The 14,556-nt window shown below is 40.1% G+C and overlaps 1 protein-coding gene across 1 annotated transcript; it reads right to left on the bottom strand.

Annotated features, from left to right (window-relative positions):
• Window positions 1-1,438: 1,438 nt before the first annotated feature.
• Window positions 1,439-14,181, bottom strand: LOC102789596 (neuronal acetylcholine receptor subunit non-alpha-3). The gene is made up of 8 exons (XM_006790594.2): window positions 13,789-14,181; window positions 7,960-8,111; window positions 6,587-6,631; window positions 5,293-5,402; window positions 4,636-5,149; window positions 2,662-2,852; window positions 2,212-2,428; window positions 1,439-2,006 (listed from the first exon to the last, which is right to left on the bottom strand). The coding sequence occupies exons 1-8, from the start codon at window positions 13,862-13,864 to the stop codon at window positions 1,872-1,874; spliced, it is 1,440 nt and encodes a 479-aa protein (XP_006790657.1). The 5' UTR covers window positions 13,865-14,181; the 3' UTR covers window positions 1,439-1,871.
• Window positions 14,182-14,556: the final 375 nt, after the last annotated feature.

Below are 14,556 nucleotides of genomic sequence, written 5' to 3'. Positions count from 1 at the left end.
TAAGATTGGCTGTCCCTTGCAAATAGAAAATTTAAACAAGTGGTTGGAGATGCAATGCTAACAGCCAGAGCTATATGCTTGAAATGACCATGTTAAGGTCATCTGCTTTTGGTGATATCATGCAGATCCAGTAGTGCAGAAAATAAGGAAAGACAAAGGTATATTTTAAAGTGGTTTGGTGGGTTTCAGTTTTTTAAACACAAATAACTGACGCCACCTCTCATACAGTTTAGTTGTCTTGAATTATTAATTTCCCAGCAGCTCTAAAGAAAGCAAGTACATGAAATATGTTTTTGGCTGGAAAGAAGAGCTCCGTTCAAAATATTTTGGGTGTCTCACATACGGTCAAAGATTTTTCTCCATTGAAAGAGCTGAAAGCTTGTTTATTTGTATGCAATCCTGAGGGGCTTGCACCCTCCTCTGTCACAGTCTATCTGTGTCACACACACACCTGTCTTCCTGAGTCAGATCTGTAGCTGTGAATAATGGAAGAGTGGGCTGAGGTCAGACTGTTCAAGTGCGGGGGAAAGAGGGGAAACTCTTGCTTAAGCATCCCAGTCATATTTAATAAGTCAGAGAACAAACTCATCTTCCAAAAACTAGGCCAAATCACGCAACAATATGATATCGCCTTAGACTGCCACTTGTAACATCTGGGTGACTAAAAATTTAAGAAAGTTACCGCCATTATGAAGTTACAGTTCGTGGTTCAAATACACACCCAGTCAGCTGGGAGAACAAGTTCTGGGGAGATTTAGGGTCACTGTCTCCTCATGTAATTACTAATGATGACGATGGTGATGGTAATATGCCCTTGTGCAGAGCTCATCTGATGAGGACTGACAGGACTTGGGTTGATGCTAAACCATGGCATCAATCCATCCATCCATCCAGGTATCCTTTTCCTCCTGCTTATCTAGGGCTTGGTCGAGGTGGCAACACCCTAAGCAGCTATCAGACATCCCTCTGTAATATATTAAGTGATTTTATTTTACTAACTTATTATAGTCTATGCACAATATCTTTAATATCTGTTGCATTATTATGTAGGCAAATTGGAAAGCAAAAAATGAAGCCTGTTTCTCAGCCATTGTTGCTCAATGCTAATTCCACCACATTGTTCAACAAAGACTACTGCTGTTCTGCAGAGACCGTCATGTGTGCCTTTGTGACAAAAAAATGGATGTCTGCTGCCACTTAGTGTATATACTGTGTCATTACAACCAATAACACATTCTAGTGCACACTGAAGCTCTTGGGTGCAGTTTACAGTGCTAGATTACCATCTAGCGGACGCTATGGGTACCAGACATCTATTTTTAGTATTATTATTATCATTACTACTACTAATCATTTTACCATATTTATATATATTGATTTAACACTTTATTCTACCTGTTCAGCATGTGTGGGTGTCAAAAAAAGGACGTAGAAATAGTGGTATTCAATTTTTTCTTTATTCTGATCATCATTACAGAACATACAATAATCAACAAAGTGCATGTGACACATAAAACAGCTCAATATTCATGGAGTGACATTGTGCATTTTGTTGCGTGTATAATTACTTTTACATTTATACAAACAAAGACGTTCAAATCATACACGCTACCTTAACCTGCTTATTGCTTGTACTCCTCTGCACCCCTCTACATGCATTTCACAGCAAAGGACAAGTTGCATCTAGAGCATTACAGTTTCCAGTAGTTATTACAGGCTGCAAACCATGTTGTAGGGAGGTAAAAGTTTGTTGCCCGAGCTTTTCTCTACAATAGAAAGATACAATATGAATGTTTCATTGAGCTTTATCAATAAATCATAGTTAAAGACGGACTGGAAACCAAGAACGAACTGTTGGAGAGTGTGCGCCTTCATGAAGGTGTGCTGAGGTACATCTGCAAAGCAGGGGTGAAGATAAGGATAGTTCCCAGGATTGACACTGTTAGGAAGGCCCACAGGAAAATTCTGTCCAGCACCTGAGCCACAAATTTCCAGTCTTGTACAACCTGATAAAACAAAGAGAGACACAGAAACACAAAAGTACACAGGTGTGAGTCTGTGTTAGCGCCAAACATTTTTTTTCACAGTAAAACATCCCTCATTAGTGACATGTAAATGACTCTGTGCCACTTCTGTAACAGTAAACAGATGATGTAACACGCATGCAACCCAATCCGTCCCACATCTAGTCTCCCGTTTGGCCACGCCCACCTCTCTTATAAAGTGCTCCTTTTTGATATGACGGCTGATGTAGCGAACGGAATTTGTGGCTTTCTCCAGCATTGCCAACCAAGCTTGGTTTTCATCCTCCTTCCCTCCATGGGGGCCTCTCTGCTGACCGCCACAGTGCCCAGGAACGCCCCTCCTCCCCGCACCTCGACGGGGCTTCAGCTCTGGGCTTCGCATCTCAATGTCTGGGAAGTGGTATCTGCAGATAATGACACTAAATCTGTTATTTTATTTATTTTATTTTGCATGTGTAGCTGCTAACTGAAACTGTTAGGCTTTGAAGGTTAGTTGGAAATTTTATAACTAACTCTCTTAACTCTCTCTTAACTTTAGATTTACTGTACAGTGTGGTATTGATCATTTCATGTAACATTCAAAGTTACAACAGCAGAAAAGTAAAATATTTGTTTGACTACAGCTGATCTTTGTTACCTGTCCGTGTGTCCCCTCATGCAAAGGAGTCTGGGCAGTCTCTGAAGAAAGAGGCTCTTTACCCAGGGGGCCATGGGGTGATAGGTGGCAGAGGAGCGATGGTGGACGTTAATCACAAAGACGGTGACAATAATGGAGAATGTGACAAAGATCATGATGAAGAGCAGGTACTCTCCAATTAGTGGGATCACCTGTAAATGTAAAAATGAAACAGTTATTCAGCTGTGTACAAACATCAGTAATACTTCCATCTATCCAGCTATCTTTTTTCTTCCACTTATCTGGGGCTCTGTCAAGGTGGCAACAGCCTAAGCAGATACCAGACCTCCCTCTCCCAAACCACCTCCTCCAGCTACCTCCTCCAGCTTATCCAGGGGAGCACCAAAGTATATCCCGGGTCTACCCCGGGTCCGTCCCCAGTAGGACATGCCCGGCTGTAAATGTCATTCTTTCAATCACTAACCACAGCTCGTGACCATAGGTGAGGGTGTGGACGCAGGTCGACCAGTAAATCAAGAGCACCCCTAAACTATCTCTTCACCACTTTGGACTGGTGCAGCATCCATATAACTGCAGCAGTGGCCCCAATCTGTCCGTCACTTCCCCATTACCATTACTCATGAACAAGACTGTGGGATACTTCCTCCACTCACTAATCAGCAAAATTTGGAATATTAGCCAAATTTAAAGAAAAATTCAAGACATGTAGTAGTGGTTTAAGACAGCGGTCCCCAACCCCCGGGCCTCAGACCGGTACCGGTCCGTGAGTCGTTTGGTACCGGGCCGCGAGAGTTGAGGCTCAGGTGTGAAATGTATGGTTTTCAGGGTTTTTATCAGTTTTCAGTGTTATTTTGTTATCGTTTTTATCGTTAACTCTGTTTTGGGTCTTTTCACGCGTGTTATGAATAAATCTTCTTTTTTTGGTACCGGTACTAGTTTTATTTTGTTGTATTTATCCGCGACACCTTAAAGGCCGGTCATAAACCGGTCCGTCAGGCAAAAAAGGTTGGTGACCGCTGGTTTAAGAGACCTGAGTTTGTTTCACTGGCTTTTTAGGATGCAGTGTATGAAACATAAATAAATTCTTTTGATTCCTTGTGGTAGAATTTACTTTTTCTCATGTACTCTGCAGAAGATTACAAGTCTTTTGTGCATTATGTTTGAAAAGACCTCTGCTCAGGCTCGTGGCTACTAAATGATTGGAATTACATGACGTCATATAACTCAGTGTTCCTCCTAGACTCCAAGATGTATAAGTCGTTTCACCTTAGCAACTGTATCAGGAGATTCAAGGAGCTGTTAATGAAGCAGAGACTGCACCCACCCACATGTTTCAGAGAAGAGCTTTAGTTTAACACTGTAAGATGCCAGTGTTGATGTTTAAAATACAATTTCATGCCTTTTTTTTTCTTTTTTGCTGTCATGGATGAAATTTGTTTATATTTAACAAAAAATGGCTTTAAAAATATTTAATGATGTTTTCAAAGCTTGTTAAATATAGATTTTATTCATTTGCAAAAAATACTAATTAGTCTAATAAATTTAAAAAGCATGGTACACATTTTAAGAGCTTTTATAGCATTTCTACTTACTTCTTGTTTAAACTATCCTCTGTAATAACATATTAACCCTGAATAAAACATTCAGGCAACATTATAATGGTCTATGAAATATGCCTCGTAGTGGGCTGCACACTGAAAAGTCATTGATTCTGTCATTGCCTTTGAAAGTAGTTTTTTCTGAAGGCTTTTTCGTTTTTCTCTCCTGCTTGGTTAATGGAGCTGACATGCAGTTCAAGCAGCAGGTAATTGAGAAGGTTGAGGTTGTGCTCCATTTTAATTAGAGCGTGCTGTAATTAAGATTGTAGTTAGGATAACTGAACACAGAAGAAAGAAGAAAAAAAAAAAAAATAATAATCATAATATAGCGCAGTAAAAACTTGACTATGGAGAAACACTGACATAGATTACCCACCTTGGAGGATGAAGGGATAATTTCTTCTATGACCAACAGGAACACAGTGAGCGATACCAGCACCGATGTTGAAAGTGAAAGTTTCTCTCCTTCGTCTGATGGCAAATAGAATACCAGCACAGTAAGGAAGGACAGGCCAAGGCAGGGGATGATGAGGAAGAGGGTGTAGAACAAGGGCAACCTTTTAAGGATGAAGGAGTATGTGACAAATGGATACCAGTAAACCCCATCCCTCCTACTTCCCTTTACTCCTGTTGCATTGAGGATCTCCCATTCTCCATTATCAAAGAAGTCTTTACGATCCACGTAGTGGTCCACCAGGACAAGATCCACCATATTTCCATCATAAGTCCAGGAACCGAACTTCATGGAGCAGTTCTGTCGGTCAAAGGGGAAGAAGGTGACATCCATGGTGCAGGACGACTTATAGCTGGCGGGTGGAGTCCATGTTATGGTGCCATCCCAGCGCACAATGGCTTTAGTCATCAGTGAACCTTCAAAGCGACCATCAGCACTGGGAGAAAATGGAAAGAAATGGAAAAGAGAGAGGAAAAAAGGCTGAAGTCACAAAAGTGAGGCAAGGGAGGCAAAAAACAAAGCCACTGAGCACTGCCTCCGAATGTGGTACCAATGAGTGTAGAGTGTTGTGCAACTCACTTTTCATACAGAACAATATCAGGCAGCCATATTGTCTCCGAAGGCACTCTGATAGAGGTAATGCCCCCATAATCATCAGGGTTCCACTTCAGCTTCACATCAACCCACTCCTATAGAAACACGAACAATAACACAATGACCCACTGATACATTAAGCCTACAAGCTAAGTGCATGCAGTTTCTGCACACATGGTGCTGTCCATGGTACCATCCATGCTCAGCACCATGGACAGCACCAGGCTGCTCGCTCAGCAGGAATGGAACGGACACTAGAATATGTTTTCCACCAGTATATCACTCCTTGTTTTTAAGGAGAAGTATACTGGTGATTTTACTTGCAAATACAATCTAAGATTGTTTATTTTTTTGCCCTTGTCATTGTGGTTTAAAAAAAACAACTTTCTATTTCTACCAAGAGTTTACTAGCAGAATTTTTACTAAATAATTTATAATTAGAATAATTAACACTAAAGAAACTGTACAATGCAGCAGATATAAAGTAATGTTTACAATCAGTGTAAACAGCAATAAGAATGGGGCCAATTCTTAATACTTTTTTGCTGTTCTTTTGCTGATCTGACGTCTGATATCTCTTGTAGAAAGTAACATTAGTGTGACACATTTTAAAGGATGTATTGGGAATCATTAAAAGGTTATTACTGGCAGGCTGAAAAGAAAAGAAAAAGGCAAAAGCAGTATGTAACAGTTAAAACTACCCTCATCTATTATATATCTATGCATATTTATTATCTTTATCTATTATACATCTTGTGTCAGCCAATCTACTATTCACCAAGGCCAGAGATGTAATGTTCAGTGAGTCCAACACAAGTTTTAGAAGATCATCTCTCTCTGTAGCGCAGTCATTCAGGATCCATCCTCCTCTTAAATGTACTTTGAACCTCTCCAAATATAATAAAATATACAAAAGCGAAATTTAACAGTGTGTTAAAGATGGACACATTTCTTGCCTCTCCTCACAATGTGCCTCTGGAAATATGCGTAAATGGAAAATGTTTTATTGAGATTCATGTGCTCAAGTTTTATTGTCTTTTAATAATAATAAGAAGAAATCGATAATTACTCCATAATAATCATTATTTTATATACACGCAATGGTACATTTATACCTTTATTTAATCATGTAGTCTCACTCATTTATATCTTCTTGTCCACGGACACCAAAAAAAAAACCCTTATCAAAATATAAATAATAACAGTAAAAATGAGCTTACTTCAAGAAAACTGAAAATTAAAGATCCTATAATTTGTAAGCAGTAGAGCTAGTATTCACCTGCCAGAGCCAAACATTTGTAGTCATAAGCTGGTTCTTTTCATCCTGCAAGACAAAAAAAGAATAAAATACCAAGTTCATTATTTATAAATCTACTTACTTGAAATGATAAGTGAAGCTAATGAGGAGGTGAGCAGCAAACCCAAAGCTGGAGACAAAAAGCTGAGTGGCATTAAAGAAAGGACATAAGCCTAAAAAGGTTGATGGGTTAATTGCTTCTTCAGCTTCCTACTTAATAAGTGCAGTGGAACAGCTTTTGGGGTCTCGCACATATTTTAGAGTTTCTCACTTTTGAGTACAAACAATATCAGACAAAAAAAAGAGATGGTTTACTATTGCTGTGATCTTACTCCTATCTTGTGCTATACAAAATAATGAAACCCACTGTATAAAAACACATTTGAGAGGATGGTAGAGGATTACCAGGAGAAGGTCAAAGACAGAATACATTTCATGTGAGTTTGAGAGCAGAAAAAAGTATTAAGAAAGATGCAAATCTATGAAATCGATTTTGTCTACTCTCGTGAGCTTGTGAGGCATACCTGACTGCAACATTTAATTAATTTGGTATAAATATTTGCAGTTTAGACAGAAAACCAGAAGATGGCACTCTTCTAAATGTTATCTTTTCAGGGAGAAGTACAAATGTGAAATGCTGATGTAGTAAAACTGTTGCCCTCTTTAGACTTGGGGCAAGCAGCTTTGTGAGCGCATACTTGTGTGAATAATAAATGAAATCTGATTCATCTCAGCTTGATGGCCTCATTACTTCCTCTTCTACTACACGTACAAGTCCACTTTGGACTTCAATTTTAGTCTTTCTTCTTTTCTCTTTGTTGTTACTCTCTCTTCCTTTTGAGGTCCTTTAAATCCCTCTCGACACCCTTCTCCTTGTTTATCCTCACTGAAGGCTTCATCTCTACAATAGTTCGTTTTTTACCTCCATATATAACATTTACACCTATTGTATGCTCCATCTGTCTATTGCCTCGCTTACCTATCTTCTAGTTCCCCTGCTGCTGTCTCTCCTCTTTTCTTATTTCCACACACTCCTCTCTTGTTCCTGTGAATAACCCGTTTCTCCTCAGACGATTATAACAGGATTGTATTAACCATATTACATATTAATCTATGTTAATTTATGCAGAGTCACAGACACAGCTGTGTATTCACCTGAATCTACTTTGCTCAAGAATTTGATCAATACCAACTGACAAAATTACCCAAATCCTTGTAATTGTAACCTAATATTATATAAAAATATTGAGTAGAGTACGCAGTGTCAACAAGCAGAGGCAATTTAACTAACTTGACATTACTATACACACTGTATACCTCCTGCAGGTTTGTGGATGTGCGTGTTATTTCCTCACCACATCAACCAGCTGTGAGATCTTTAGTCCAAAGCGTACAGTAATGGTGTCATTGGCGTGCTGAACAGGCCGCACCCACTTCTGGTAACCTCTGAAAAGGTTCCTCAGCAGAGAATCCTCCAACTCTGCCAGCGACACAAAATCTTCCTGGACTGGAAGGAGGGGAAGAAGGTAGTAGGGATAAGGCCAGAAAGGAAAAATGTAAGACTGTTGTATGTCGTGAAAAGCAGGAGCAGCTGTCACACACTTGTAAAGGAATAGATGTGCTTCTGGAATCAATGCAGATGACTACACACATCACATAATTGCTCATATTTCACACAGACTGTACCTGAACATTACATTTGACACCCCCCTTCCTTTCCTTTTGATGTGTGTAAGCACAATGATTAAACTCAGCTCTTTATTTACCTAAATTAAGGTCACTTACACTCAGTGATTTCACATTCTTTTGACCATTGTGGCTTTCAATGCTGCTCTTCTAACATGCTGTTTCATTACTGTGCAGCTGTGCAAACCTTTTATAAGACACTGCCACACTAGCAGCTTAGTAAGGCTCAAAACGATGGTGTTAATATGATGATATTTAACAGGTTTCATTTTTACAGTGTTCACATTTACACACTAACATGTCATAGCAAGTTCAGCACTTGGAATCATTTCCAGATATTTTATTTCCTTAATTGTCAAATTACTTGTGAGCCTCTAAATAGAGGCCTATGTGTAAAAATGGCTGTCATGGGCTAGCCAGTTAATTTAACACTTGTGTGGAATTAATCCACTGTGGTGGCAAAATTATATATATAAATGTCAGTGTCCCAAACTTTGTTGACCTCATTGTACATCATAAAGTGCATTACTTAAAAGTAAAACTAGTTGAACCTCTAAACAGATGGCTACTTACCTCATATACACTCAACATTCATGTGCAAAACAGATCTGCGCATAACTGTCACACTTTTCCAAGTTTTACATGTTTAAGTTATGCATGAACGAGCTCTACCACACGTCTCCGGAGTCTCAAAAATAAGTGGGATAAAAAATTAAGTCAGGGCCTTAGAGTCAGGCATGCACACACAGTCAGCCTCGGACTGACAGCTGGTCATGGCCGAGCGAATGCATCTAAGCTCCCAAGGCTGACAAGATGATCATACTGACATGATCACCTCAGACAGAACAATCGCCAGGGGAAACAAAAAGAGCTCGGAGCGCTTTGTGCAGTCAGGCACAAGACATAATAGTCAGTTAAAGAGTGACGCTCATGCTGAACAGGAAACAGTGCAATGAAGGAACAGTGCATTCATTTCAACAAGCCGGGAGATGGGTTTGTTTTTTTTAGGTAAACAGTTATAGAGAAGAACATGCAAGATTATGATGTGAATTTCAGTTTAGTTCATCTTTGCTAAAATATACGTGTATGAGTTTGAAACCTAGACTGAGTAGAAAAAAACTACTCTTTGTGTGTAACTAAGATGCAAATGACAGCAGCATTCGTTGGACGCTCAGAGCATTATGTGGTATTTGTACTTGAGAGTCACACAAGAGCCTCCCACAGTAACTCTGTGGCTTTATCAGCTCAAAGCTTGGAGCAATTGTCTGCATAAGAGCCCGATATTTGGCACAGCCTATGGTAGTGTTGCGACAGAAGCTGATAGACAGAAAAGAGAAGTTTGAATCAACAGCCTCTAAAATGAGAGGAATGCTGCAGAGGAGTGGAGAGTGCTGATAAGAGAAAGAGTGAGACAGAGTGACCCAAAGCAATTCCCCCTAGAATATAAGAGAGACAGAAACAGGGGGAAGGGGAGAGGTTGCTACAGAAGGGTACACTAACTGGGGCAAGGGGAATGAGAACAGACAGAGAAAAAGATAGAAGTGAGAAAACAAACTCCCACTTCCACTTGCATCTTAATGCAGCGACATTGCTCTCTGCTAAGCAATGCAATCTTCTTTCCGTCCTACATTTTGGTATACAGTCGTGATATAATATGTTAGCTGGAGAGGGAGATAAGAAGGGCATCCCTATTTATATAATTTTTAATAAATAATATAGGAAACTAGGTTTATTTTAGATTGCATTTAAAATGTAATCTGCAATAAGTTATTCTGTTTTTGACTATGTTTGAAATACAGCAATAAAAAAATCTCAATAATATAAAATGGCATAGTGAAGACATTTGTCTAGAAAATTTCTTGATATCATGGTGCAACACTGCATGTTGCTTTTTTCTGAGGCTTTTTGGGAGGGCCGTGGTAAATAATGATCTAGTGGCCACAATAATTCGAGCCAAAATGACTTAGCAGGCAAGAACAGCCTTGTAATGCAAGATGACTAGAGACCCGACAGTTGCAATAACAAAAGTTCAGAAGTCCTCTAAAGTGAAGAGAAAACCTGCCAGAATGACAACGCTCTCAACAGCTCGAGCTTTTATGGTAGAATGCCTAGACAGAAGTCACTTGAGTAAAAGAGACTTGTGAGAGTGTCAACTCTTTTTATTTTATTTGGTCCTAAAAATCTTACAAACTTGGTTTCTAACCAGATACTTACTCTAGATTTGATTACATTGGCCTCTAGTAATTCTCTGCAGAATCTTGGAGTCCATTTAGACCGGGACATGTCCTTCAACATGCATATTAAACTAATATGTAGGACTGCTTTCTTGCATTTGTGCAATATCTATAAAAGAAACAGACTGAGTGGGTCTGAAAGACAAACAGAACTCCAAGCTCTAAGCTCACTCCATGCTTTATTGACTCCCTTGTTGATTCCTTATCAATCATCTCTGAGCCAGAACACAATAAAGAAAAAGAGGAAAATGAAAGGCTTGTATATGACTATGCATGCTGGCACTGGTAAAAATAATAAAAGCTTGGAGTCATATCATTCAGCTTAATTAAAAAATCTCGAAATGGTTTTCTACTCCCATCCCTACTCATTATCTGGTGGGTACAATCCATGCAATTCATACTGTAGGAATGTGTCTCTGTGTCACGGACAGAGAAATGGCTGAAAGAATAGCAATGATTGCAGCCAAATGCAGAGAGGTCCTTGAAGAACTTCTGAAATGGATATACCTCATGAAGTGGCGATGCTGAAACTTAAAGCATGACAGTGAAGTGAAGCATCCAGCTAGGTCAACACTTGCATGGCTTCAGGACAGGTTTCTCATCATTAACCCTACCAAGAGTCTAAACCTAACCCTATGCAATATTTGTAGAAAGACTAAAAGATGCTTTTAAAAAAACAAAAACAAATATGCAAACATTTGATAGTTATTGGTCATTAATTGAGGGGAAAAACATGCAAAGGACAAAAAAATACAGTGTGGGTAAAATGTGAAGGGTGTGTGTGTGTGTGTGTGTGTTTGTGCATGGACACAAAAATACCGTGTATTTTTTTCATTTTTAGATCCTCTTGTTCTCTGTTGGGTGTGCTGCCATAAGTTAAAGCACATGCTGTGTTCATACGCAGACAGATTACCTACTATTGCATCAGATCCGCACTCAGTTTGTAAAGACTTGAAATGGGACAACAACACACTCAGCTGAATCCATCTATCTCCCATCACAACAGGAAGCAGCCCATCTCGAGATCCTCATCAACAAAAACCCAGGAGCCCCTGTAGTCAAACACCACAGGGATGGATTCCTCTACAAGGGCCAACGCCCTCCCTCAGAGAGACGCTTACTGACCCTGCACTATGTGAGTGTGTGCATATTTGACTGAGCAAAGGTAAAGAGGAAAGTATTGATCAGAACACACACACTGTGATGGTTGGAAGGATGCGGTTGTTTCTCTGTGGGGAGATTATAATGCATTAGGTTGAATGTGTGTGTGTGTGTGTGTGTGTGTGTGTGTGTGTGTGTGTGTGTGTGTGTGTGTCTGAGAGAGTAAAAGAGATTTGTTGATGATTGATAGAGACAAAGGAGTGACCCAGCATGCTAACATGCACCCTGCCTCCTCCTCAATTTGAAGCACCCCATGGGTGACAACTGGTATGATCACCTTGACGTGACTACCATCTGTTCACATAGAGCCACAGCAGGATGCACACTGCGAGGGGTAATATGAGAGAAGGAAACTGGAGGGGAACACATTTTTTGGTCACACACCAGTGCATATGAACAACAGTTTAACTTTATATTCGAACTCCACTGTCACTGTTTCAGTCTCAGCAAGTTGACAGAGGCTTTGATGTTTATTGGTTTGTCTGTGTGTCAACAGAATTATGCAAAAACAGCCAAGCTGAACATCTTAACATTCACCGGGTCACTCATGACATATATGGTAATCACTAGGATTTTCGGGGGGGGGGGGGTTAATTCACATACTAAAGAATCATATTTATAGAAACTACAAGTTGTATCATTTAACCACTAGAGGACTAATGAAGGATTATCTTTTCATTGTTATAATAATGGAAAAGTAGGAAGCGAGCTTTGAATGCTGAGGGGTAATTTCAGTATTTACCCTCATCCATGAAAAGTGATTTAAGTGCCTCTGAATGTGGCATGGCTGTTGGTGCCAGACAGGCAGGTCTGAGTATTTCAGAAACTGCTGATCTACTGGGAAGCTTTACAGAGGATGGTATGAAAAAGATAAAATATTCCGTGAGCAGCAGTTCTCGGAGTAAAACTGCCAAGCTGACAGGAAAGCAACAGTAACTCAACTCAATTCATTACAACCAAAGTATGCAAAGAGCATCTTTACACACGCACACAAATGTTACAACTTGCACAGCCACTGCAACATTTAGATGGCATGAAAGCGTGGATCCATCCCGCCTTGCATTGGATATTTTCTTGGCACACTTTGAGCATCATTTAAACACTATGTCCTTCCTAAGCATTGTTGCTGACTGCATTCATCCCTCTGTCGCCACAGTGTACCCATTTTCTGATGGTTTCTTCCAGCAGGATAATGTGCCACGTCACAAAGTTCATACATCGGATCTCATTCCACCTTTGTTATATAATGGAATGGGAGATTCGCATTCTTGATGCGCAACTGACATATCTGCAGCATGCAATAGATGCTATAATGTCAGTATGAGCCAAAATCTCTGAGGAAAGCTTCCAGCACCTTGTTCGTCTAAACCATGAAGTATTAAGGCAAAAGGTCGAGGCCACTGAGATGAAGTGGATTTACACAGGCGTGTGCACAAACACACAAACAGATAAACAACTTTAGATTGTTAATCTGTGTCTGTGTGTTAAAGTAATATCTGCCCACGCTCACACACACACACACACACACACATGACAGTATGATGAAGAGACAGCAGTTTGATCGTGGACTTCTGTTCTGCCATCTCTGTGTCACAGTATTTTGCTCAATATATTTCATATCAAATTCTATGAGGCATAGCCCGCTCACGGCTTTATTATGTAAGGGAATTCTTCTCTCCCATTGCTGTGAATATTTATTGTATTTATATCGTCCCTTATTGTTCTACTGTAGTGTTATAAAGCCCATTCTTAGTCACACATCCCAAGGGGGGGCGCTGTGAACTCACTCTTTAATAAATCATAAACATGCTCTTTCACCTGACCCCATCGTTTTGTCCGGCGCCCTGATTAAAAACTATAATCATATTTAAACTACATAGCATGATCGCCTCTTTTTAAAACATCTTCCTCACTGGGCAGAGCCGTGGCGCGTTAGCCAATTAGTGTGAATATTGAGAATATAACGTGTTTCGATTTAACTAGACACAATTCTCCTGCTCAATCTTCTGTCAGTTTGAGCTTTTGTTTTGTACAAATTAGATTTTCTGTCCTGACAGTTGTGCAGCTTCAGCAGTTTAAAGGCGAGTGTTTCCAGATTCTTACCTTGCATCGTAGCTTTCCCAAGAGCCACGCAGAACCACAACACCGCAACCGCAAACTTCATCTTTCCTCCTGTCATCAACGAGACCGAGTGGATATTTCCACAGCGAAGATCAAATTATCTGACTGTTCATCCCTGCGTGCATCTCAGCAGCCAAGTGGGACCTCCGGAGTGTCACCGCCGTGATGTGCAGTTTAAATAATGAAGGACGGTCGGTTGTTGGTGGCTTTGTACAACACGCACCGCCTTCACGCTGCGAAACACCACCTTGTGTCGAATATGTGTGTGTGTGTATTTTTGTTTAGTTTTTTTCCTTGTCTTGGTTCTGTCGCCTGTTGGGTTTCTCTGCACCTTCTTTTCGTGCGTGTCCCGTCGCAGAGATGGATCCTGCCCGAGCCGAGATGGGCTGAGGGCGGGACAGAAGAGGGCTGGCTTGTCATACTGTGGGATGTAGGGGGGAGGACAGATCTGGTCCCCAATCAGAGAAAAAATAAAGAAATAAAAAATAAAATACATTTCTACGTGAGCAGTACTAGCCTCTATGATTAGGAAATTACATGCATGGTCTTATTATTAATGTTAAATATTCCAAAGTAGTGCAGCTCAGTGCAAACTCGTCAAATACGAATGATGCCCAAAAAAAAGCATAATGAAAAAGAAGATTAAACTTGGCTGTGTTGTCTCCAGTTCAGAGTTACAGGTTGTTACATGTTTTATTCAGTGATGAGTGTGGTGGGGAGATGCCCGCTTGAATCTGTTACCCCACCACA

This window comes from Neolamprologus brichardi, chromosome 6, assembly GCF_056152115.1.
Source record: "Neolamprologus brichardi isolate AB-2024 chromosome 6, ASM5615211v1, whole genome shotgun sequence".
Taxonomy (NCBI): Eukaryota; Metazoa; Chordata; class Actinopteri; order Cichliformes; family Cichlidae; genus Neolamprologus; species Neolamprologus brichardi.
This window is presented reverse-complemented; position numbering and strand designations above follow the sequence as displayed.

What these genes read in the sequence shown, in the direction of transcription:
- LOC102789596 (XM_006790594.2), bottom strand. Translation starts at nt 13,864, where the DNA reads ATGACAGGAGGAAAGATGAAGTTTGCGGTTGCGGTGTTGTGGTTCTGC. An exon ending in TCTCACAGCTGGTTGATGTG is followed by an intron (nt 6,632 to 7,959) that starts GTGAGGAAATAA and finishes TTTGTCTTGCAG; the next exon opens with GATGAAAAGAACCAGCTTAT. An exon ending in AGGAGCACTTTATAAGAGAG is followed by an intron (nt 2,007 to 2,211) that starts GTGGGCGTGGCC and finishes TTGTTTTATCAG; the next exon opens with GTTGTACAAGACTGGAAATT.